General features: G+C 48.9%; 1 protein-coding gene across 1 annotated transcript in view; it reads right to left on the bottom strand.

Moving 5' to 3' along the window:
* The window catches only part of MYO9B (myosin IXB), an 89,134-nt gene that overhangs the window by 32,334 nt on the left and 29,927 nt on the right, over positions 1-26,873 (bottom strand). Inside the window, 5 exon segments of the mRNA XM_055344267.1 lie at positions 1,255-1,384; positions 3,378-3,478; positions 3,727-3,826; positions 4,259-4,321; positions 10,017-10,111. Of these exon segments, the coding sequence (XP_055200242.1) occupies positions 1,255-1,384; positions 3,378-3,478; positions 3,727-3,826; positions 4,259-4,321; positions 10,017-10,111 (489 nt within the window).

Raw genomic sequence — 26,873 nt, forward strand, 5'->3', positions numbered from 1 at the left:
AAACAGAAAGATGAGGGCTCTTGAGTGGCTCGGTGGTTGAGCATCTGGCTTTGGCTCATGTTGTGATCCCAGGGTCCTCAAGTCCTACATCAGGCTCCCCGCAGGGAGTCTGCTTCTCCCTCTGCCTGTGTCTCTGCCTCTCTGTGTCTCTCATGAATAAATAAATAAAACCTTAAAAAAAAAAAAAAGATGAGGGCAGGACTTCTCAGATATGGCACCACTGGGGGCTGGATCATTCTTTGCTTTGGGGAATCTGTTCGGTGCATTATATGATGTTAAGCAGAATCCCTGGCCTCATGCACTAGAGGACAGTAGCCCCTCGGAGTTGTGACAAGTCACAAATGCCTCCAGACACTGCCCAGTGCCCCTAGGGGTTGAGTGCCAGTGGATAAGGGGATGGCAGGTTCAAAGAGCAAATGATCTCGCTGATCAAAGTATGGTTTTGAAGGGCCTTTCACATGAGGGGCTGAGAGGGGAGGCAGCCATGCTCAGGAAGGAGTCCTTCAGAAATGAGGAAGGGATGGGATGCCCTTGAGGGCATTACGCTAAGTGAAATAAATCAGACAAGAGTAAGACAGAGTAAAACAAATACTGTATGATCTCACTTGTATGTGGAATCTGAAAAACAACAACAACAACAACAACAAAAAAAAAACAACAAAAAAAATCCACCTAGAAAAAAAAACCCCAAACCCCCCCAAACTAAACTAAGCTTGACAGATACAGAGAACAAATTGGTGGTTGCCAGGGTCAGGAGACAGGGATTGGTAAGCTGGGTAATAAAGAGGTTCAGAAGGAATGAACTTCCAGTTATAAAATAAAGAAGTCCTGAAAATGTAATGTCTAGCAGGGGAACTTTAGTTAAGAATACTGGGTGGCATAAATGAAAGTCACTAAGAGGGTAGATCTTTAAAGTTCTCTTCACTAGAAAAAACTGATTCTGTAATCATGTGTGGTGACAGATGTTAACGGGACTTACTGTAGTCATCATTTTGCAATACATACGAATACCGGATTGTTATGTTTGTAATGTTGAAACATAATACTGTATGACGATTATACCTCAATTTAAAGAAAAGACAGAAAAAGAGAAACAAGGAAGAGGTGTTGCACAGATGGTGGTGGTGGTGGGGTGGGGTGGGGTGGGGCAGCAGTGTGGAAGCAGGCAGAAAGGCCCTGGTTTATTGAAGTGTGGCCAAGGCAGGAGGTTCTGGGTCCTTGCTGGCCACGGAGGCTGGGTGCAAAGGGCAGTACCTTCAGGAGCTGTGACAGCGTGTCCAGCACCTCGGGGGGCCCGACCTCCAGGCCTTCGTCTCGGCCTGTAGCTCTCTTCTTGTACGTGACGTTGCCCAAGTACAGGATGGCTGAGAGGACGGAAAAAATCCTGTGAGAGCAAAGGAGCCTAGGTTGGAGTGGTTTTCAGAATCATAAGGCAACAGAATCTTCCAGCCAGTTGGGCTGAATTTGTACAACCAGCCAAGTTCAGTCGGACACATGACATTTAAAAAAGGTCCAATCTCACTGTTGCAGACCCTCTGTGGAATGTGACTTTGTAGACCAATGGCTCACCTGGGGGTTGTTTGTTTGTTTATTTATTTGGTGGGGCGTGGGTGCTTAAATATTTTTTTTATGGAAGCCTAACGTGTGTGAAAAAAAAATCCCCCAACCACGCATAAAAAACAGGCAAAAAGGGGAGCCCTGGTGGCGCAGCGGTTTAGCGCCGCCTGCAGCCTGTGGTGTGATACTGGAGACCTGGGATCGAGTCCCACGTCAGGCTCCCTGTATGGAGCCTGCTTCTCCCTCTGCCTGTGTCTCTGCCTCCCTCTCCCTCTCTCTCTCTGAATCAATCAATCAATCAATCAATCAATCTATCTTAAAAAAAAAAAAGAAAGAAAGCAAAAAATTCTTAAGTGTGGAGTTTGATAAATTGTCACAAAATATACACCTCCTTGTAACTAGCACTCAGAGCAAGAGACAGAACATTCCAGGCACTGGAAGCCACCCCAGCTCCTGCAGAGGAATGGCTGTCCTCATGTCCTAATGCTATCTGAGAATTTGATGTCCATGAAATCATATGTACTTGTATCTGGCCTAGTACTGGAAGACCGTGATGTGGGGGTGCTATGCGTGTTACTATGTATTGTCCTAATTTGGTCATACTCAATGCTATAGCCTAGCATTTCTTAGCCTCAGCCCTGCTGACATGTGGGGCCGGATCATTTTTTGCTGTGGAGGGCTGTCCAGTGCACTAGGGGACACTATCCCTGGCCCCTGCCAACTAGCTGCCAGAAGCAGTGTCCTTCCTCCCTCTCACGCAGTGTGATCATCAAAAATGTCTGTCGACGTGGCCAGTGGCCCCGTGGGGTTAGAGCTGGCCCCAGGTGAGCACCACTGCTATGTGTGGAGTCCAGTGAATGGCAATCTACAGTCCATTCTTGTATAGCGTCTTTGCTAAGAATGGCTCTTCAATTTTTTTTTTTTAATTTATTTACGATAGTCATACAGAGAGAGAGAGAGGCAGAGACACAGGCAGAGGGAGAAGCAGGCTCCATGCACCGGGAGCCTGATGTGGGATTCGATCCCGGGTCTCCAGGATCGCGCCCTGGGCCAAAGGCAGGTGCCAAACCGCTGCGCCACCCAGGGATCCCAAGAATGGCTCTTCAGTTTTTAGAGGGTAGTTAAAAAACAAAACAAAACAAAACAAAAAAACACAGAACACGGAACAATGACCGTTTGGCCCTCCACGCGGAAGATTTTACTATCTGGCCCTTCACAGAAAGTTTGCCAATCTCTGCATGATATATAGCTGTTTAGTTATTGAATTCCTGCTGGTGAGCATTTGTCTTGCGGGGGGGTATCCCAACTTTTTGGGGCTGTTAATAACGAGGCTGCCGTGTGCAAGTCTTCAAGTCAGCACAAGTACACATTGCTTTGGGCACATAAAGGTCTAGTAGAAACTGCCAACAGTGTTCCAAGGGGGCTGGCCTGATCTGTGCCCTCCCAGAAGTGGGCAGTGGTTCCCTCTGGGTATACTGAACTCATCGGGCAGGTGTGACAAGTTCCCTGGGGTGGCTTTCCAAAAAATTTAAAAAATTTTTAATTGTGGTAAAACACACATCATGTAAAATTTACCATCGTAACCATTTTCAGGTATTAAGGACATCTGCACTGCTGGGCAAAAGCCCTGGGGTTTTACATCTCCCAGTGACTAATGACGAGTCCCTTTCCACATGCTAGCTGCCATCGGGCTGCCCTTATTAGTATCTGGGTTCCCTATGGGGTGTTAGCCAGGTCTCAGGGAGTAGCCTTAGGTAAAGATGGGGAAGGGTAGGGGTGTCCACACGGGAGAAGGCAGGAGGGCTGGGCTGCCCACTTACTGCTTCTTGGTGGCAGGGAGGAAGCCCACCATCTCCATGGCCTGCTTGAGTCTCTCAAAGTCATGCTTCAGGTCTTCTCCATCTTCGATCTTCAAGTTATGCTGAAAAACAAAGTTGGGAGCACTCTGGGCGTTTCTGGGCTAGCAAGGGTGGCGTGCAAGAGTGATTTTGGCTGGGACTGGTGGGGCAGGGCTCAGGACACAGGGAATGAATGGGCCCCTTTATGCCGCCTCCTTGGAGTCAGTCTGGGGGCCAGAGGGCCCAGGCAGACAGCCTCTGACCTCCTGGTGTGTAAACAGCCCATGGGGAACAGAGGCAGTGTTTGTGGCCGCGGCTCGGGGCTGTTTACCTGGTTGAGGTAGAAATAATCTTCAGGCTGCTTGAGCTGAAATTCTTGACGCTCTTCCTCGCTGACGCCAAGTAACAAATAATAAAACACGTGGTAGTTCCTGTGGGTCAAAAGGAGGAGAAAAAAATTCATTTTTGGAGGCCAAGCAACGGCTACTCTTCAAACCACTACTAATATTGCTTTGGGGACCACACCAGGGAGGAAAAAAAAAAAAAAACCACACACCTCAAATATGTACCAATTTGAGACAATAAGTTGATTCTTATGATGTCTTAAAAGGAAAACTAAACCGTGAGCTTCTCCGGTGAGGAGATGTCTGGGGATGAGGGGTATTACTCTGGGTAAAAGCCCGGGTAGACACACAAATAAACACAAGGTGGTTTAGGAGGTATGAGTTGCAAAGCTTGCAGCCACAGAGCAGCCTTGCTCCTGGGAGATTGGCCACCATCTCCCATAGGGCTAGGACACCTGCTTCACTCCTTTGTGGGGAAGAAGGCAGATGTGGTGGGTCACTGAGGAAATTTCCTCCTACCTCTCATCCTTCTCTTGAGAGACCAGGCGAGACTTTTCAAGCAGGTATTTTTCAACAACAGCCCTGTTATTAAAAGGAAGATGAGTAAAATGTTACATTTTGATAGTTTTCTAGAACAGCGTAATTTGTCACAATAAAGCCAGTTGTGGATTAATTTCCTTTGACACAAGGTAAACACAGGGTACCTAAATCACCCTTTAGAAATACAATCATCCTGGGGCACCTGGGTGGCTCATTGGTTAAGCATCTGCCTTTGGCTCAGGTCATGATCCCAGGGTCCTGGGATGGAGCCCCGCGCCAGGCTCCCTGCTCAGCAAGGAGTCTGCTTTGCCCCTCCCTCTCATGCTCTCTCTCTCACACTTTCTGTCTCAAATAAATAACTAAAATCTTAAAAACAAAAAAAAAATCATCCTAAATATCACCGTCAATCTAAATGTGACAAATACAATCAATCTAAGTGGTCATAAATATAACTACCCTAAATGTCATGTATATATAATCACCCCCAAGTGTCGCCTTGTCTTATGACTGCCATCCATAAAAATAAGGAAACTGGATTGGCCACTTCTGCTCCCCGGACCAGATACGAGTTGATCACTGTTCGGAAGCTTAAGAAGCACCCTGGGGTACCCCCCTCAGGCAGCGGGAACTGGGGCAATTGTACCCATGTGTTCACGGACAACAGGGGAAGGTCGCCCTTTGCATTCACCACCTCCTCAGCATTTAAATGCTTTTCCCATTAAAAATCCAAGATAATAGGTTCATTTTTTATTTTTTTTAAGATTTTATTTATTTATTTGAGAGAGAGACCAAGTGAGCTTTGGGGGTGGGGGGGCAGAGGGAGAGGTCTCCCTGCTGAGCAGGGAGGGAGCCCAACATGGGGGCTGATCCCAGGACCCTGGGATCAAGATCTAAGCTGAAGAAGGCACTTAACCAACTAGGGCATCCAGCCACCCCTCTATTTTTTTAATAACTTATTTATTGATATAAACTGCACATACTTAATATATGCAACGTGGTGAGTCTTTTTTTTTTAAGATTTTATTTATTTATTCATGACAGACACAGAGAGAGAGGCAGAGACAGGCAGAGGGAGAAGCAGGCTCCATGCTGGGAGCCTGATGTGAGACTCGATCCCGGGTCTCCAGGATCAGGCCCTGGGCTGAAGGCAGCGCCAAACCGTTGGGCCATTGGGGCTGCCCACGTGGTGAGTCTTGACTGGGTACTTTCCTATTTTGTTCCACCAGCTTTACAAGCTGTCACTGATGCACAGTAAGCTGTAAGTGTGTGAACTGATGAGTTGTGACACACGCAGGCACCTGTGTGCCTACCACCATGACCCAGTTTCCTGGGCCCTTAGTCAACCCTCCCTGCCTCTCAACCCCAAGCAGCCACTGATTGGCCCCACTATAGATTAGTTTGCATTGTCTAGAATTTTAAAGAAATACAATCCTTTGGTATATATATATTGTGTCTGCCTTGTCACTCAGCCCAGTGACTCTGAAATTCAGCCCCATTGCAGCATGTATCAGAACTTCATTCCTTTTTGTGGCTAGACATGCCACAATGTGTTACCCATTCATTAGCTGACGGACGTTTGATGGTCAGGCGTCCATGAGGCTGTGTGGGCTCTGGGGCAGGGCCCAGGGACCTCTACAGCTATACTCTCAATGTTAGCAGTAGTAAGGACTATTCTCAGCACTGTTTTGTAGGGATTAAATGCCCTGAATCCTTTCACCCTGGGGGTGGACACTGTGGCTCCAACTGAAAGATGAGATCCTAAAATTGAAGAGGTCACCTGCCACCTGCTGCCTAGGACCCCCCAGGAGGGAAGTAGCCTAGCAGGGACCCCACCCAGTGGGGCTGGAGGGGCTGGTCATTCATGGGTTATACCACCACCACGTGTGGGAGCTGGATAGCTCTGCAGGCTCCCCTCACCTGAACCCATCCTGTTTTATAGGAAAGGCAGCTGGTACCCAGGGTAGGGGTAGAGGTGGGTAGGCCTGGGGGACATCCCTGGGCCCCTGGTCCAGGGCTTACTAGACACCACCTGCCTCTCTCTCCAGGACAGCAGTTGCCTGTCTGCAGACTTGCCTGGGACACATGCAAACAAAACATGCACGGGCGGGTTTCCATGGACTCGAACTGCGTCCTCTCATCTTTCAAACCCATGTTTTTTTTCTATTCCTTCCCCCAACTAGTAACTATTTTAGTTGTTGTTGGTTTGTTCTCCCAGGGAGGGAAGCCGCATCTGGTTCTAGAATCAGACTTCTGCTGGAAGCTCCACCTGTGGCCAATTCCCTGTGCTGTGTCGGCATAGTGGAGAGGACAGCGACCACTTACTGGCATTGAGCTGTCATGTGACAATGACAGCCCCTTCCCTTCCCTGATCATTCTTAATGCCAGGACCCTACTGGGGTTTGTAGGGGGCCAGGGATCCCCCGGCACTGAGCCACTGAACCCACAGGAAGACGAGGTCTTGCAAATTGGGGAACTGGAGGAAGACTTGGACTGCCCCTGACCCTTGGCCTCCACAGGAAATGGCATTGAGAAGTGTCACCTCCCCAAAAGCAGAACTGGGTCTGGGCCTGCTCTTCCCCAGCTGGCTGTGACCACTCCCTGGACAGGAAGTGTACCTCCTCATCGAGCGTGGGCAGGCCACATGGTCATGGGCTGAGGTGGGACTTCCTTTCCTGAATCCAAGGCCACAGAGAGGACTTTCAAAAGTTGGTCTGTAAGACACAATCACCCGGGACCTCTGGCCCTGAGCTTGATGGGAGCCTGAGGCAGGCAGAACAGGCTGGACCAGTTAGCTGAAGGCCAACGCTTGCTGGTACACTGGGTCACACGGTGGCCCCCAGAAGGTATGCCCACTTGGAAGCTGTGAGTGTGACTTTATATGGCAAAAGAGTCTTTGTAGATGTAATTAAGGGAAGGCTCTGGAGATACGAACATCTTCCATGATCAGAGTGGACCCTAAATCCAGGGACAAAGTCCTAAGAACACCGAGTGATGCAGAGAAGACCACGTGATGATGGAAGCAGAGAGTGGGGTGATGTGGCCATAAGCCAAGGAAGGCCTGGAGTCACCAGAAGCTGCCAGAGGGCACAAAGAATCCTCTCTTGGAGGCTGTGGAAGGAATGCTGTCCTCCCTACATATTGATTTCAGGCTTTCAACCTTCAATGCTTTGAGACAAGAAATTCCTCCTGTCTTGAGCCCCCCAGTTTGTGGCACTTTGTTATGGGAGCCCTAGGACACCAGAGACCACACAGAGGAGCAAGCTGAGAGCAAAGCTCCAGTGTCTGACCCATGGCTGCAGAGGCATCCCTGGACCCAGGAAAACATGAAGTAGCCTCCTGGCATCTCTGCTCCCGTGAGGGAGTTTCCAGGATTGTAGATGGGGTATGATTTTGTGTCATCTGCCCAAGAAGATACTCTGGGCAACTCCTGCTGGTCAGAGGCCCTGCAACAGGGGTAAGCGGTGGCCATGTCTATGCAGATGCCCAGCAGCACTGAGTGATGGGGGGATCACTGGATGGTCTATGGGCTGAGGGGACAAAGCAGAATTGCCATTTATTGGGGATTTCTCACTCATACCACCGCCCGCTGGAGCCTGGGCAGAGAGGCCTAAGGATTCAAGAAAATAATATCCTGATTCGAGAAAAACAACATTTCTATTTGTGTCTTGAATATACATTGTCATTTGAAGTGATCATGAGTCAGGTTAGATGAACAGAAGACCTACATACTCTGGATTCAATCCCCTGCCACTCGAGGACTTCTCCATTCCTGAAATGCCCGAGCCTTCTCCAGGCATCTAGCTCTGTTGCTCGGGTCTCCCCACATGGAACATTTGGGCTACTCAGAGCATCACCTGGAACCGGTGTAAATCCTGCTGCCACCGCAAACACTTGCACCAGAATGTAGAGGCAGGTATGATCCCCTTGAGTAACCTTGGACTGTGCCAAAGTGCCTTTTTTTTTTTAACTGTGAAAGAGTTTTATTGATTCATAAGATTTCTGTATATTAAAAAAAAATACCCCCCCAAAATACCCAAAACATTATGCAGTATTAAATCACAATTACATTTTTTAACCAACTGTAACTACTCAGAATATATACTTAAAAAATATATATTTTGGGGCAGCCCCGGTGGAGCAGCAGTTTAGCGCTGCCTGCAGCCCGGGCTATGGTCCTGGAGACCCGGGATTGAGTCCCACGTCAGGCTCCCTGCATGGAGCGTGCTTCTCCCTCTGCCTGTGTCTCTGCCTCTCTCTCTCTGAATGAATGAATGAATGATTTTTAAAAATCCTTAAAAAATATTTTTTATTTATTTATGAGAGAGAGAGAGAGAGAGAGAGAGAGAGAGAGAGAAAGAGAGAGGCAGAGACATAGGCAGAAAGAGAAGCAGGCTCCATGCAGGAAGCCCGATGTGGGACTTGATCCTGGGACTCTAGGATCACGCCCTGGGTCGAAGGCAGGTGCTCAACCTCTGAGGCACCCAGGCATCCTGAGAATATATATTTTTTAAAGAGAAAGAAATGCTATAGCACCGAATTCTGATATGACCTTATGACTTAAATACTATGACAAAATAGATAATTCCTGAAAACATTAGTTTATTGCACAAAGCTGCCAGACATTCATAAGCACAATCACTGCGCAGTGATGAAAACAATTTGAACGTTATATATTTAGCTGAAGTAATTGTGCTTCCACCTAAGGAAATTACATTTCTGCCACAAAAATGCTGATCTGTTTTAACTTTTACCAGACAATCAACTTCACAATTCAGTTACCACCTTTTCATCTACCTATATACCTAATCCATTCATCCATCCACCCATCCATGAATTCATCAATCTACAAATTCATCCATCTATGAATTTTCCCACCTAGCAACGAATCTGTCCATCCACCCACCCACCCGATCTATTAAATTTATTCATCTATGTACCTACCCACCCACCCACAAATCCATCCATCTACCCATCCATTCAACTCATGAATCTACCCATCTGTCCATCTACCCACCCACCCATGAATTCATCCATCCATCCATCCATTCATGAATCCATCCATTTATCCAGCCACCCACCCACCCACCCACCCACTTAACCTATGAATCTATCCATCTGCCCACCTACCTACTTCATGAATCTATCCATCCATCCACCCATCTAGCCAATGAATGCATACATCCAACCATCCATCCATCTATCAACCCTTCCTTCCTCCCTACTTCCTATCCACCCACCCACCTTCTTCCCACCTACCCACCTACCCACCTTCCTTCAGTACTTCCCTGGAAAACCACTTTAATTTGCTACCCAGTATTACGTCTTTCCCTAACTACAGAGGCACATGTTTGGCAAATGCCAGTCTATATCAGCTCTGCCTATGGCATCCCCAGATCCACTGAATTTGAAACCTCATTCCAAGACATAGGTTGGTGTGTCCTTGCCTGTTCTTGGAAAGCTCCACCATGCATCTTCAGGTTGTTGTACTTGCTTCTTGGGCACCTCGGCCCACACTCGATGACCTGGGGACAGAAGTCCCGCTCCTCCCACACCTATGCTTCCCACTTTGACCCACAGCTCAGATCTTCACATCAATGACTTAAAATAAAACCACACTTGCTTCCCTGTACGGCTCACAAGTGCCTGCAGAGCCACATTTCCACACTGAGCTCCCAGGCTGGCTCCTCCTCACAGGGATGCCCAGGACCCTAGCCTGAGGCCAGTGGCACCAACTCACCCTCTCACGATGCCACTCTCCAGGTAGTTGACCTGGATGAACTTCCCAAATCGGCTGGAATTGTTGTTGTGGGCCGTTTTGGCATTTCCGAAAGCCTGTGAGAAAATCAAAGGCAGATTTTCAGATGGTGAGGATGAAATTTCTACACACTGCAGCCCAGGGCCTCACATGTCCCTCTGGGCATCATGGGCATTCACTTGCCTGAAGTCAGGCAGTGGCCCTGATGAGACTGATAAACACAGAGCTTAGTGTAGCCCATGTGTATTCCAACATACTTACTCTTTACCTCCGTGTTTGGGTTGTGTGAGGGTTCAAGTTTTAAGTCTCAGACATGAAAAAGGCTAATCAACAGCATTCATTTTCAGTTATAATTGTTTATATGGTGAACTCTGGCCCATGGGCTAAATCCAGTCCACTGCTTATTTTTGTACTGCTGGCGAGCCAAGAGTGGTTTTCACATTTGTAAATTGTTAAAAAAAAAAAATACACACACAAAAAAACAAAAGGAGTAATATTTCCTGACACATGAAAATTCTATTCACATCTCAGTGTCCATAAATGAAGTTTTACTGGCACACAGCCAGGCCTGTTCATTTATGGATCTTCCATGGCTGCTTTTATACTGCCAACAGCAGAGTAGCCATGATAGAGACATTCTGTCTTACAAGGCTGAAAATATTTACTATCTGGCCCTTTCCAGAAGTGGTTTGCTGAGCCTTGGGCTGCTGTGGGCTCTGGGCCCCCAAAGAATCTGAGGCTGGTTGGGAGGGAGCAGATGTGGAGACAGATTCCATCCTAGAGGGGTCCTGCAATTCTGTGGGATGACAAGCCAGTTCACTGCCAATTTTTTCATTGGGGTAAAACTAGCATGACATAAAGTTAATCATTTAGAAATAAACAATTCAGGGGCATTTAGTACCTTCACAGTGTTGTGGAACCATCTCCTCTGTCTAGTTCCAGAACATTTCTATCACCCCAAAAGGAGACCCCATCCCCATTAGCTATCACTCCCCATACTCCCTCTTGCCTCCCCCAGCTACTGGCAGCTTTCTGTAGCTATGGATTTGCCAGTTTGGGATATTTCACCAAAGTGGGAGCATACATGATGTGGCCTTTTGTCTTGCTTCCTTCACTCAGCAGGATGCTTTTGGGGTTCATCCTCATTGCAGCATGAATCAGGGCTTTATTTCCAATACTCCATTTCCATACATGGAGTCTGTGACTCTGGGGTCCCCCCTGGGGCCTATGTGCCCACCACCCAGATTAAGACAAAGAACACTTCCTGCCCAGGTTCCTGGGGTGTCCCTTCTCCATGAGGTACCCAACACCACTGAGGGGTGAACAGACAGGGAGAAGGTATGATAAAGCCCTGGGGAAATGCAGGACAGGGAAGGTGCTGGAGAAAGATGCTGGCAGAGGTGGGAGTGCTGGTGCTGGACAGGTGTGGGGAGAAAACACAGAACTAGTCACAGAGCCTGGTGCTCAGCTGTCCAAGCCCCTGGGGCTCCAGGGGCTGAAGGAGTGACATGGCAGGGGAAGGGGGTAATAACCCACTCACACACAGAAAGGGAAGCTTGGTAGCCACAAGAAGGGCCAATAATGTTCCAGTTTGAGAAGGCTGAGCTGAGTGGGAGGCTGTGTGGGAGGCATGAGGGTAATGGAGAGAGTAATGGAGAGGAAGTGGCACTGTCAAGGTTTGTAGGGGGTTGGGGGCTTCATGTGGGTGTCTGAGGATCCGATGGGGCAGAGGGATGATGGCAAGGAGGGGAGAGATGGCCAGGCTGGCAGGGGATTCAGGAACCAGGAGATGTATGGACACAGAGAGGGATCAGGATTTTCTTAACAGCTTCATTCCACAGGGTAATGAATGCAGGTGATCACTGATCAGAGGTTCTGGTATGGTCATCGGAAGGGAGAAGCCCCATAAAAAAAATCTTCTGCTGGGGTTTTTCCTCAAACTTCCTTTGAAACGGCCCCATTCAGCAGAGCTCGGGACCAGGACAGTGGCCTCTAGCTGGCGGAAGGGGTCACAGGACAAGCAACTTCCTGCCCCCCTGCCCAGGGGCTCCAGACCCCAGGAATGAGTCCCACTGAAGGATCTGAAGCAACTTGGCCTGGTGGCACAAAGTGGGGGAACCTGCTTGGGCAGGGTGGTGGCTGGGTAGTTTTGGTGGGGAGTGGGCTCTGTGTGGCCTCATGGGGCAGAACCCAGTCTGAGGAGGTGTGTTCCTGAGTCAGACGGTGGCCACGGAGCCCCCTTCTCTTCTTCACAAATACTTCCTTAGGACCTGTGCACTGCCAGGTTTTGAAAGACTTTGGAGAGTTGGATTAAACACAGGGGCTCTTCTGCCAGTGGGAACGACCACATCCTGATGTGTGTGACTGAGCTACTGGCCAGTGGCTGGGTGACAAGAGTTGGGGGCCAGGCCTGGGCCTGCCTGTTCTCCCAAGTGCCTACAGAACCCAGCGCTGGATCCCCAGCTTTGGCACTCCTGATCCTAGGAGCTGGATCAATTTCTGTGCTGGGGCCATTCTGGGCCCTGTGGGGTACTGAGCAGCGTCCCTGGGCTCACCTGCCAGAGGCCAGTGGCGTGTGACAGCCAGAAATGTTTCCAGAGCCGACTGCATTGCTGAAAAGCACTGCTATCTACAGATGGAGGCAAAAGGGGTAAAGGGGTTTGCAGGGTTGGGTGGTCAAGGGCTCTGCAGGCCCTTCATCCTGTTGTGAAGACCCCCATGTGCACAATAGGCCTGAGGAGTCCTGGGAAGAAGAAAACTGTCTTTCTAGGTTTAATCTCTGTTTTCCCCTAAGTTCAGCCTTGGAACTGGTTTTTTTTTGTTTGGAGTAAAGCCCATGGACTCTTGAAGTTCTGCTCTGGGATCGGCAGGCAACAGGTCCATTTCCTCCTTTCCTTCAAGGCTCACGAGACCCCGCAGGGTGCCATCTGAGCTGAGGACAGGCCCAGGCCCTCCCCCTGCTCCAAACTAAAATAAACCCCGAGAGCAAGCCCGCCTGCCTAACTATGAGCAGATGGTGAAGTGATGCCGGAGCCTGTGTGGGCTCCTTCCCCAGGGAACAGGCCTCTTTCTGTGCTGGGGCCTTTGCAGCATCCAGGTTTGCAGAGGCCCCCCAGCAATGTGCACACACATCCCAAAGACCCACAGCAGTCCCCCTTCTGAACTCGGGACAAGTCTCTGTGGGATTTCTAAGGAAACAGTCAGGGCTAGTGTCCTGGGGACCAAAAGAGGGAAAGTCTTCAGGATGTGAGGGCCCACCAGCCCCATGCAGCCTGGGCTTTGGGGGGCGGGGGGCAGTGACCTCATGCGTCTGGTATGCGGTTTCAGCACACTGCGACTTTTCAAAGCCAGTCTAAAAATATCCGGTTGCTGCTATTATATGTCCAGGAGGAGGAAATGCTGGCCTGGCGCTCACAGCCAGGGGAGCTATTATGTAGCTGCTCCTGGTGCTGGATGGGTACATGCATGGCCTCGGAGAACATGAGAGCACAAGGGAGGATGGTGTGCCCAGTGATCATGTGGGACCAGGGGTGGACAGGAGGAGGAAGCGGGATCCAGGCACCAGCCATGATGCGATATAATCTGGCATTGGAGCTGCAGAGGCTACATGTTAATGCTGTCTTCCCACTAGGCCAGAAAACCTACAGCACTGGCAAAATGCAATGAGAGAGGCCTTTAATTTCTTGGAAACACTTTTCTCTTCTTATATAACATAAAGTACACATTTCTGACATAAGTTGCCCAATTTGGAAAAAAAAAAAAGAAATCATGATAGAAGAGAAAAAAAAAAAAAAACACCATAAAGAGACAACTCTATAGTTTAAACTTCTCCAGGCAAGGTTTCTAGATAAAACTAAACGAAGAAACAACACACCTGCTCTTCCTCTGATGGGGCAGATGATGCATGGTCCCCCCATCCTGCCAAGGATGACAAGAGCTGGGGGACCTCTGACTTTCTTCCAACTGTCCTGTCCTTGTCTTTGAGGCTTTTCTTTTGGGATATTCAAAAAGTTCTCTTAATTTAGAGAAATTGAGGTTGAGCATCTTACTTGGCCAGAAATTTTAGAAGATGCATTTTCTGTCTCAACAGGATGCCTCTGATCTTGGCTGAAATGCACAGTAAACATTTAAGGAAAAATGGTGGTAGCCACAGAATGACCAGGTGTGATGGGGCTTCTGACTCGCTTTTTGTTTTTGTTTTTGTTTTTTAATTTGTTTTTTTGCTTCTACTCCTCTGAGAGACAGACAGGAGTGTTATTCCCATTTCATATGGGGAAACTGAGGCACAGAGAAGCCCAATGACTTCCTTAAAGTCTGACAGAAGGCAAGCAGTTGATATGACTCTGCGTCTGAACCCAGTGTCCTTGCTCCCAGCCCTTCTCCATGCATTGGCTCCTCAGTCCCCACTGCCTGGGCTCCTTCTTCAGACCTGTTCTCAGTGCCTGGACTCAGGCGAGTGGGCCTGGGATCTTTCGGGGTGCCTGCTCTGGCTCAGGCTGTTCACCTTGGGCCCGGCGACCAGGCAGATAGATGGACTACTCCTGCGCCCTTTCTGAGCTCACATCGGCTCTCTTGTGCATCCCTCACAAAAACCAAACAAGCCTTGATGGACTGCATCAGGCAAACTGTATTGCTTTCAGATTTCAGACCCTGAAAGTCCCACGGGATGAGCTCACAAAGGCAAATGCACTTGCCTAACTCTTAAGTTGACAGGTGAGCCCCAAGTTGGGATTCCCCTATGGAGAAGTGCCCCAGCCTCACCGCCCCAGATGGCTGTCCTTCCAGCCAGGCTGAGGTGGTGGCCTAATCCAAGATAATTCCGTTGCCCCCAGATTTACCTGTGGCTATCCTTTCTCAGAAGGAGGTTCTGGTCATTCTAATGGCTCTGTCTTGGTTGCAGGTTCAGCCTTCTCTGTTTTCCTGACCTCATAGCCACAGGGACCCCACTTCCCAAGTGTTTGTGAGGCTTTGGAGCATGTGGTCTTATTCACTCAATCATTTGGCCATCGTCCATCTATCTGTCCATCCATCCATCCATCCACTTGACAACAATTTACTTTTTGGCTGCTGTGTGCCTGGCACTGTTGTAGCCTCAGAGAGCCCCCTGCATGGTGGGACTCTGAAGGGGAGGCCCTGCATCCCAGGGGATCTCCTTGGTTATGATCGAGTGTCACCACCGCTAGGAGCCCTCCAGTTGGCCCAAGCAGAGTGGGCTGCCCACCATCTTCTGGGGCCTTGATGCTGCCCCTCCCTCTGCAATGCCACCTCTGGGTGAAACCTCTGCCCCTGCCTCAGACCACATACCACATACCACATGGGACTTCCAGATCACTCGCGTCCAAGCCCAGACTGGGCATATGGAGATGGGGGGAGTGACTGGGGTTGCAGGGACGGGCTGCCATTGGAAAAAGAACATTAGTATAAATTAGGCAGCAATGGAGCTTAAAGATGGGGCCAAATAGTTGCTGGCCAAGCATTGCAAGGCCAATGGTTGCTGGCCTACAGGAGCTGGCTCATTCTAGTCATGGGAGGTGGGGGGGAGAACACGACACTGGGAGCAACTGAAGTTGGCATTAGCATGCTGGAACCAGCCTGATTTTTCTCCAGAGTATTCTCCACGTTTCAAGGATACTTTGCTATGTGAAACAGCACTCGGTCTGTACCCACAGACAGGCTATGCCCATGGGTAACACAGGTGACAGACAGGGCAGGAGGCATCCTGAGAAGTGTCTCATGGGCCTGATGGGAACACAGAAGCTCCCCAGCCAGGGTCTCTGCCCATGTGGTCCAGGGACCAAGGCGCCGGGACGGTCTGCTTTGCCCTGTGCTGAGCAAATAGCCCTGGGGCCTCCACTCAAACCTGGGGCTTTCCTGTGGGGGAAATGCTAGAAAAATAACCCTGCATGGGGTGGAGGGCTGCTTCTGGCAAGGAGCCCTTGAAACCGGCTGTCTGCAGGGGATTTCAGTGGGTCCTGGTGACCTGCAGGAGGGCCGACCAAGGCAGATGTGTTCAGTGCTCCTAGGTTTCAGATTCCTCTCTAAAATGAGGGAGAGAGCTTCTGGCTTCCCAGGTTGTTTAAAGATGAAGTGAGACCATGGGAGCCAGGGGCTGGTCAGCTTCTCCCGTGAAGAACCACATAATAAATATTTGGGGTTTTGTCAAAATGACTCGATTCTGCCTTCAGAGCCTGAAGCAGGGACAGAAAATCTGTACGTGAATGGAACCTGGCTGTGTGGGAGACACCCTTCTGACACCTGGTGGGGTAGGGCAGTCTTGGGCTCTGGGCTCTACCGAGGTTGGCCAATTACAGCCAGCTACCTGTTTCTGTAGGGTCCATGAGTTAAGAATGGTTTTTACATTTTTAAACTCTCAAAAAAAGAAAACTTGCAATAATATTTCACAACACATACCTAGAATATGCAATTCAACCTTTGCGAATTCCATTCACAAAGTTCTGCATGGTGTATAGCCACCTCTATTTATGTGTTGTCTCTGCTTGCTCTCAGACTACAGCAGCAGAGCTGAAAATACCGACCCCGGGGTCCTTTACAGGACAAGCGTGCTGTCACCATTCTAGGGACTCCCAGTTACACGTGTAGGAGGAGACTCTGACACTCAGACATAGGGCGGGTGAACAGAAGAGGGTGTGTCATCTGGACTGGCTGGTCTCCCAGGGCACAGCAGGGACCCAGAGAAGCGGGACCTCAAAGCACAGAGGAAAGGGCTGGATGGGCCAGCAAGGTCACAGAAGGTGGGGAAGTGAAAAGTATAGCTAAAGTGCTTTCCAGAGAACTGCCACACAGGAAGCAGTGGACAGGGTGGTCAGTTCTAGGGAGGGAAGACGGCAGGTGAGGACAAGGATGATGATGGGAAGGGGGTGGTGATGAGAGGAGGTGGCTGTAGGGTGGCAGACAGGACCCTCCTACTACCCACCTCCACTGGAAGCCTGTCCAGGAGGGAAGACAGATTCAGTTGGCCTGTGGGTGTGGGGCAGGAAGTGGAGGGGTCACATCCAACCTCAGAGCTCCCAATTCTTAGATGAGGAAGTGGAGGCTTTCCAGGGCCCTGCTGACACCTGGCCTCTGCCTGGATTCTGTTTGCTTCCTGTTGCCCATGGGGCTTAGGGGCACCCAGCAGGGTCTCAACAGCCAGTTGTTAGATGGACAGGTGAATGGACAGCAGGCATCTGTAGAGAGCCAAGTGATGATGGGATGCTTACCTATACCCTATCTCCATGCGCCCAGTCTATAACGGGCTCTATCACTCTAACTGGACTGACACCAATGATTAGCCACAGACTCAGACAGAAACACTGAAAACCAGCAAGGTTTCAGTCCTGGAACCTGAACAGGCCCTTTGAAACGGAATGATTCTTCCCAAGAGCCGAAGTTTCAAGCAAACTGTGCTGGGGTGTGGGGCGTGGGATCGGGGAATCTTAAAAAAAAAAAAAAAGGGGGGGAAGATGAAAAAGAAACCAAGTATGAAACAACTTATTGTATCTGATATTTCACTAAATTTTTGTTTAGGTTATAATGAAACCATGTGCCAGATCATAGAGAGTAGAGAACAGATCAAGCTTTGATGGGGGAAGGCCTTACTTGGTTCTCACTGCACCAAAAATATTTGAGGAATTTTTCAAGATCCCCAAGGGCTAATCTTATCCATTTTGACAGCCAACTCATTCTCTTTGGGATTTACTTGGTTCTTTTTCTCAGGTTTTTGAGCTGGGAAATTAATTCATCCACTTTCATTCATTCATATTTATGAATACAAAGTGCTTATGCCTACGAATTGTCCTCTTGGTACTGCTTTACATAGTTCTTCTTTTTTTTTTAAAGATTTTATTTATTAAAAAAAAAGATTTTATTTATTTATTCATGAGACACACAGGCAGAGGGAGAAGTGGGCTCCACACAAGGAGCCCGATGTGGGACTTGATCCCAGGTCTCCAGGATCTCGCCCTGGGCTGAAGGCAGCACTAAACCGCTGAGCCACCCAGGCTGCCCATGCTTTACATAGTCCTATGGATTCTCATAACATACAGTTTTGGTCACTGATGTTTAGAAAATCTGTAATTTTGGTTTACAGATACCCCTTCATCCAAGAATTGTTTATCAGAGATTTACATTTTCTTCTTGAAAGAAAATTTCCATACAGAAGGGTCTTTAAAAAAATTAATTTCGGGGATCCCTGGGTGTCTCAGTGGTTTGGCGCCTGCCTTTGGCCCAGGGCGCAATCCTGGAGTCTCAGGATCGAGTTTTGCGTCAGGCTCCCGGCATGGAGCCTGCTTCTCCCTCTGCCTGTGTCTCCGCCCTCTCTCTCTCTCTCTCTCTCTCTCTCTCATGAATGAATGAATGAATGAATAAATAAATAAATAAATACATCTTTAAAAAATTAATTTCTACTTTCATTGAATTAAGAGTGCTGCTTGTAATAGTTCTACTTTTGGAAGTTCTAGATGCTTTCCCCATGACCTGATAGAGAAAATGAGTCTTATGAATGCTCCATGAATACTTTAAGATTTAGTCTTACATCAAAGTGAAGGGTTTATGATATGGCCATAGATCTGTCTCAACACACAGGTTTGGACATATTACACGCTTGCCAATTTGCTGTCTACTCAACCAGCCTCGTGGTACATGTTTATGACTGTTTCTCCCAGTATCTTCTATAATTTCCACTTTGTAAAGGCAGCAGCTGTGCTGTTTGGTGCATGCATATTGCCAACTACTATACCTTAAGTGTAAATTAATGCTTTTGGTATTATGATAAATCATCTTTGTCACATGCAGCACTCAGAGCTCTGATCTCTGCCTTGGCTGTGTCCACGGGACATGCAGGTCTGTCTGCTCGTTTCTATCTGCCCGCCACACCTGGGCCCGTCTTTTCATCTTTAGCTCCCTGGCCTGCTCTGGTTTAAGTGTGTCTTGTTCATAAAGCACAGGGTAGAACTCAGCTTGCTTCACAAAGCTGATTGCATCCGTTTACATTTAGCAGTGAGCAGACTCATTCTGAAGCTCAAGCTGACATCATTAGCTCTCTTCCTCACCTGCTGCTTGTGGGTGTGACTGAGTGACGGGAGTCAGAGCAATTCTCCGGGTCACTTGATGACTTCCTGAAATCCTGCACCTTTTGCAAGACTTTTCAGCCACACTATGCAACTGATTTGCGTGGTGTTTATGTGGCAGGATGCCCCTGGGAGACAGCACGTTCTAGGGCTCCTGAGCTGAGAGGACAGTGTGAGGAGGGGACTCATTCTGTAAGTGGGCAGTTCATTATGGAAAGTTTCACCTTGGGGGGACGACTGCCTCCCCACCCAATTCCCAAACTGCATGGACTCTGGTGCCAGTGATGAGAATAGCAAGGGCTTTTGGTACTTTCTATGCAGTGAAATCAAGCATTTGCATGCATGAGGAAATGTGAGCTCCCAGGGGTGGGATGGTCTCCAGAACATTTCTCTCCACTCTTATGCAGGCACTATAGACTCTCTCCACATCCCTGGGGAAGGGGTTGCCTTTGAGCCCAACCCCCCCATGCCTAGGGTGGACAAACCTGTAATCTTGAGGCTCCCTGCTTACAGTAGCAGGGAACCAGTCAGAGTTGCCAAGACTTTAGTGCCCACTTCCCCCACACCAGGTCACCACAACCATGCCGCTCTGGTGGGTTGGAGAGAGGGAGAGAAAGGGTTGAGACCCCAAATATGACCTGTAGGGGCTTGTTAAAGATACAGAATCTTGGGCCCCATCCCAGGTCTGCAGAATTTCTGGAAAGGCCAAGGAATCTAAATTCTTAAACCAGGGGGTTCTTCTGATTCAATGAAGGATGAGAACTATGGCTTTAGGGTTTGTTGTAAGATTGAAGTATGTCTAGTGGAAGTGTGTGAGGTCCAAGTCTAATTTGCCAGGATCTTACCTGCCTGAGATTTACTGTGAACATCTTGTCAAGGTGGTGGGAACTTATTTAAGCCCCAAGGTCTGCAAACTATGCCCTACAGGCCAAATCTGGCTGTCTTTTTATGAAAAATATAAACTTTCCATTTTAGAATAGTTTTAGATTTACCAAAAGTTACAAGACTATTTCAGCAAACTCCTGTGTACCTCATATTCAGTTTCCCCTATTTTTTTAAAAAAATATTTTATTTATTTATTCCAGAGACAGAGAGAAAGAGTTGGGGAGGAGTAGAAGGAGAGGTAGAGGCACAAGCAGATTCTGCACTGAGCATGACGTGGGGCTCAATCTGAGGACCCTGAGATCACAACATAAGCCGAAACCAAGAGTCAGACACTTAACGAATGAGCCGAGCCACCCAGGTGCCCCAGTTTCCCCTGTTAACATTACCTTTGACACAACGAACAAACCGATACTGATTGATAAGTTATTAGTAACTAGGTCCACATTTTATTCGGATGTCCTCAGTTTTTCCCTAATGTCCCTTTTCTGTTCCAGGATCCCATCCAGGATCCTCTATCACATTCAGTCATCCTGTCTCCTTGGCGTCTCCACAACAAGTTTCTCAGACTTTCCTTGTTTTCGAAACCTGGACAGTTGTGAGGAGGACCAGTTGGGTACTTTGCAGAAGGTTCTTCCATTTGGGTTTGTCTGATGCTTCTCCCTCAGCACTTGTTTTTGTAAACAGTTTTACTGGCACATGGCTCTACCCATTCATTTATGTATTATCTGTGTCTGCTTTTGCTTTAGGAGGGCAAGGTAAAGTAGTTGAGACACAGACTGCACGACGGTCCAAAAATCTGGAAATGTTGACTATGGGGCCTCTGGTAGAATCAGCTTGCAAAACTGTCTATCAAGGCAGGGCAGTGGCCTAATCCAGGATACATTTTCCGGAGTGGCCAGTGCCAACCCACTCTGGCCAATTTTACCATCACTCAGCATCTGGAGTTTCAGTAATTATCATCATGAATGTTCAAAGTGGGCTTCTATGGGACACCTGAGTGGCTTAGTGGTTGAGCATCTGCCTTTGGCTCAGAGCATGATCCAGAGGTTCAGGATCGAATCCCACACGGGGCTCCCTGCGGGAAGCCTGCTCTCCCTCTGCCTGTGTCTCTGCTTCTCTCATGAGTAAATAAATACAATCTCAAAAAAACCAAAGTGGGCTTCTATGGATGGAAAAGTAGGCTGGATAAAAATCTTTTTTGAGAAATTTGTCTCCCTTGTTTGAGAAAGTCCAACTAAGGGTCCTGTGGCCTGTTCTTTAGGGATGGGGCTCAGGGAGATGGGGACACTCAGGTGTACATGAAGCCACCAAAGAGGCCAGAGCCAACCAAACTCCAGGCTCTAGGAGGTCTGGGCTCCTGTCTGCTGAGAGATTGTGTCTGTAGAATTTGGTCTGAGACTTGTACTTATTATAACCCTTGCTGCTCTAGTTACTGATGGTGGCAAGATGCAAGGCCTATAGGAGGAAATCAGAGAGGGCAATGTGGCAGGTCTCTGTGGGCAGGGTTCCACATATATACAGACCACTCTGCATTTCCTCCCTCCCTCCCTCCCTCCCTCCCTCCCTCCCTCCCTCCTCCCTTCCTTCTTCCTTCCTTCTTTAAAGATTTTATTTATTTATTCATGAGACACACACAGAGAGAGAGAGGCAGAGACACAGGCAGAGGGAGAAGCAGGCTCCACGCAGGGAGCCCGATATGGGACTCGATCCCGGGTCTCCAGTATCACGCCCCGGGCTGCAGGCGGCGCTAAACTGCTGTGCCACCAGGGCTGCCCCTCTGCATTTCTTTCTTTTTTTTTTTTCCCTCTGCATTTCTCACTGTAAAGTTCATGTAACACAAAATTCACCATTTTAACCCTTCTAATGTGCAGTTCAGTGGCATTTGGTATGTTCCCCATGTTGTGTAACTGTCGCCTCCATCTAGTTTCAGAACATTTCATCACCCCATGAGCAGTCATTCCCCTCCCTCAGCCCTGGCAATTGCTCATCTTTCTGTCTCTATGGACTTGCTTGTTTGGGACATGGACGGGATCACAGATTATGTGGCCTTTTGTGTCTGGCTTCTTTCACCCAGCATGGTGTTTTCCTGGTTAGTCCACATTACAGCATGTGTCAGTGATGAATTCCTTTTTGTACTGAGTAATCTCCAATATATCCACTCTGCCTTGAAAAGGGGCAGTGTGGGCAGCCCTGGTGGCTCAGCAGTTTAGCGCCGCCTTCAGCCCAGGGTGTGACCCTGGAGACCAGGAATCGAGTCCCACATCGGGCTCCTTGAGAGGAGCCAGCTTCTTCCTCTGCCTGCATCTCTGCCTCTCTTTCTCTCTGTGTCTCTCATGAATAAATAAATAAAATCTTTAAAAAAAAGGAGGGGGGCAGTAGTAGCAACATCCTGGCCTGCCTTGGTGGGTCACTCAATCTTCATTGGGGCCTAGGGAAACCATGACTGATGCTGACCCACGTCCAGGAGGACCACTGGATCTGAAGGCCCCAGCACTCAGGGAGGTCAAGTGCTCCAGCCACCTCTTTTTCAGGTGGACACAATCCTCCCTTTGATTTTCCATCACAGGCCTGCTTCTAGCCTTTGCTTCTCCTGAAGCTCCCTCCCTGGCATCTCCCATCTTCTTTATGGGCCCAACCCTGGAATGGATGTGGAAGCTTGCCCATGCACCAGAGAGCTGTCCTTGGCTCCCCACAAGGCTTCCTCCCCACCTTGGGGTCACTGTGACCTCATCTCAGCACACATTTACTCCTTGCTCTTCCAGAGCTGACAGCGCTGCTGAACTAGACCAGCTTGCTATTACAAACAAGTGGCCCTTGAACACCAAATGGCCCCTCAGAGCCTCAGGATGTTGGGTGGCAGCAGCCACACTGTGCTGGCTCTGCGGCGTGACTCTGCTGGCCACATGACATTCTGGACCTTTGATTCTCCCAGAAGGCCCTGGGGGTGGGACTTAGCTAGATTACCAGGGGCAAGAGCATTCTAGATGGAGGGTGCAGCACATGCAAAGGTCCTGGGGTTAGAGATCAGGAGGCAGAACAGAGAGGTAGACTTGCTACAGGTCACACAGTATGTGTGTGCAAGCTGAGCTGGCTGCCTGGTCCTGCTCCTGTCGTCTTGGCAAGGGCAGCTCCAGGCCCTGAAGTTCCACAAGTGGTCAATTCTGGTGGAAGGGGACACAGTTACATGGTGAAATGCAAGGACTGGTCCAGCCACTTTGGCACAACTGAAGATGTTCCCGCAGTGGACATGTGTGTCCTTGTCATCTCTCTTCCCTGCTGCTTACCATCTAATCAATGTTTGCAACCCTGACAAGCAGCTCTATCCAGGTGATGGCTCCAGAGCCCCAAGCTAGATTTTTAACTGCATATCTGGGAGGCTTCTGAACTACAGCAGATTGCTTGGCCTTGGCACTGCTGGCATTTTGGCGCTAGATTCTTTTTTGTGGAGGGGGCTGCCCTGTGCACTGGGGGATGCTGAGCAGCATCCCTGGCTTCTACTCATTAGATGTCAGTTTGTAGATGTGGTCAAACGTGCCCTCGGGGTAGAATCACCCCGGCTGAGAATGGAGTCTTAAACTCTATTAAAAAATCAGCTGCCCTGGAGACCTCTGTGCAGTCAGAGAAGGCTAAATGAACTCTGTACATTCTCAAGGGTTATTTACCTTATGGGGGTGATATCACATAGCATCCCCTAAGGGTCCACCTCATGGAGGACTCTGGGCCTGGAGTCTTGCAGGGCCTGGCCTTGGGAGTTGGATGTGGCCAGCTGGTGGCTGATTGACACAGAGGAAATTTGAGAGGGCAGCTTCCCAGTGACACTGGGGATGGGGCACCGAGTCCCTCCATCCTGAATAATTGCTAGGAAACAAATTGGCTGCCAGGTTGTGTGGTTGCTCCTGGTCCAGCTGTGTTCCTGCCCCAAATAGCAAGGTGGATACAGAGGACAGATGGGCAGACATTCCCCAGCCCTCTCTAGTCCTGGTGCAACGGTATCCAGAACTTTCAGAAAGGGCGGTGGCTGTGGCAGGGGTGTCCCAGGCCTGAGCTATGCTTTGCCTTTTAATCAACTTTTCCTGTAAGTTCCAAGGAAGCCTTTCTGGGTGCTTAAAATACACCCCATAATTTCACTTTTCTCTTAGACACAGCGTTCCCAAAAATATAAGTTCCCCTTTTGTCTAAAATACCCTCAGTGTCAGGACTCTGCACTTTTTTTATGCTGCACACCAGAAAGAGAGCCCCAGGTCTGCAGGGCACAGAATGGGCAGAGAGCGCCAGTGAACCCTACCTTCCAGACAGCCACCCCTTCCCTGGCACTTCCCCTGACACCCATGGCCATAGGGCACTCCTATGCTCTCTGTACCTTCCCCAGACACCCTCTCTTCTTTCTGCAGCCCCTCCCACTTTGTAGCTGGGCTGAGTCTCCTGACTGTCTAATACTGTCTCTCTTCCCTGTCTCTAATCTAAGTGGCTCCTGGTAGCTGCTCCCCATTTCCCATTTTCTGTGTCTTGGGACATCCTCGTAGTGATGTGGGAATACCCATACCTGGTGGTCTGCATTAAGCCCTGGGGCTGGGAACACCGCCAGACCCCGCCCTGGGCAGCAAGAAATTCGTCCTCATGCTCCTCTCTCTGGCTGAGTCATCCCCCAGCTGTGAGTCCCACTGAGTCTGCCTGGACACATATCTGACACTTCAGATTCTAGCAAGCTTCCTCCAGGGGTGCCTTAGCATGGGGTGCACACTTCCAGCCTGGCCCCATCAGCTCTAGCACCTTCATGCTGCTTCCCTGAGCATCTCCTGGAAGATGCAGGGATTGTTGGTGCTGGAGCTGGTGGCCCAGGTGGCAATGGGGTCTCACTCTGTGTCCTCATCCCACTACAACCCTGGCAGATGGTGTTGCTCTGCAGGCAGGGTGCAGGAGGTCTCAGCATCCAGGGTATGGTTGGAAACCCTCTGAGGGCCCTGTATGAAGATACAAGGCTGGGCAGAGGCCCCCTAGCACCCTGCCACCCTCAGCCAGAGCTCAGACATGCTGACTATAAAAACACTCCTAGGGGTGCCTGGGTGGCTCAGTTGATTGGCTTTCTGCCTTTGGCTCAGGTCATGATCTTGGGGTCCTGAGACTGAGCCCCACGTCAGGCTTCCTGCTCAGTGGGGAGTTTGCTTCTCCCTCTACCTCTCCTCTCTGATCATACGCACGTCTCTCTTAAATAAATAAATAAAATCTGAAAAAAACAAAAAACCAAAAAACCCAAATCACTCCCAGTTGCTCATGGAGGACAGAGTGGGTGAGCAGGACAGCAAGAAGCCCTCACAGAGCCCCAGGGAAGAGCTGGCCCTGCTGAACTTTCTGGAACATCTTCATCCTAGTCCTCCTTTCCTGACCCATCCAAACCACTGTAAGATTCTAGGGTTTTGACTCCAATTTGGATGTGTGGGGTTTTTATCCCCCCACACCAAGCTCTCCTCCAACACCAGGTGGGTGTCCTACGATTCAACTCAATTCTGACACTATCTCCCAAGATAGTACCAGATCGCACAGGTTAAGAGCTCAGTTCCACAAAGGCTGCACAGTCCCTGCTTTAGATGCCAACTGAAAGGTTGTTATCCATGAGAAATGGTTATCAGTCAGAGCTTCCTACAATCCCGTCTTTGGTTTTGATTTATTTGCAAGAGCGATTCACAGAACTTGGGAAACCAGTTTATTCACTCCATTTCTGGCTTCTTGTCAAAGGCTATAGCTCAGGAATAGCCAGATGGAGGAGATGGATAGGGCAGGGTATGTGGGTAGCTCCATGCTCTCTCGGAGTACGCCACCCTCCCAGCACCTCCACATGCTCAGCAGCGCAGAAGCTTGCTCACTGGACTCCCTCCTTTTGTGTTCCTATGGAGGCTTCATAACATAGGCACGGCTGATTACATCATTGGCCATTGGTGACTGATTTCAACCTTTGGCTCCCCAGAGGTCAGGGGCATGGGGATGAAACTTCCAACCCTTTAATCACATGGTGGGTTCCCCTGGCAACCAGCCCCCATCCTTAGGTGTGTTCCAAAAATCATCATTAATATAATGCAGTATAACAACTCCATTATTCTCATCAGTTAGGAAATTCTAAGGGTTTTAGGGTTCTGTGCCAGGAACAGAAGTTAAACCAAATACATATTTATTATAAATCACAATACCACAGACTCCACTGTGGGTAAATGTTTATGAACACATGTATCTATCTACACCTGGCATAGATACAAAATGTAGAAAGATTTCAGTTGGCAAGAGCAGTCTCTGGAATGAGGGTGGGAATCTGGTTTTCTCTATCTGAGTATGGGGAGCTGAGCAAAAGGTGAGAAGAGAGCATGAAGAAAGTTAATTGTGGAAAGTTCCAGAATGTTCTATGTGAATGTACAGGTATGAGAAGTCAGCTAACCGTTCCTATAAACGGTCAGGTGATAAAGGGCCTCTGTTGCAAAGGCTCTGTTCAGCCTTTGTGAAAGGCAGGGTGGAGCGCCTGGGTGGCTCAGTCGGTTGGACGTCTGCCTTCAGCTCAGGTCATGATCACAGGGTCCTGGGAATCAAGTCCTGCATCCGGCTTCTGGCTCAGTGGGGAGTCTCCTCCTTCTGCCCTTCCCCCCTGCTTGTGATCTTTCTTTCTCTGTCTCTCACTCTCTCTCAAATAAATATATATAAAGTCTTTAAAAAAAAAATGGAAATGCAAGGTGAAAGCCACCACAGAAGATACGTAAATGAAAGGGCACGGCTTTGTGTCAATGAAACTTTATTTATAGAAATAGGCCATGGTAGATTTAACCTGTGGGCTGTAGTTTGCCAAATCCCTGGTATGTACAAAAAGAAATTATACTTCAAATAAGGAAAAAGATACTTAAAAAAA

Source organism: Nyctereutes procyonoides, unplaced genomic scaffold, assembly GCF_905146905.1.
Source record: "Nyctereutes procyonoides isolate TBG_1078 unplaced genomic scaffold, NYPRO_anot_genome, whole genome shotgun sequence".
Classification (NCBI taxonomy): domain Eukaryota; kingdom Metazoa; phylum Chordata; class Mammalia; order Carnivora; family Canidae; genus Nyctereutes; species Nyctereutes procyonoides.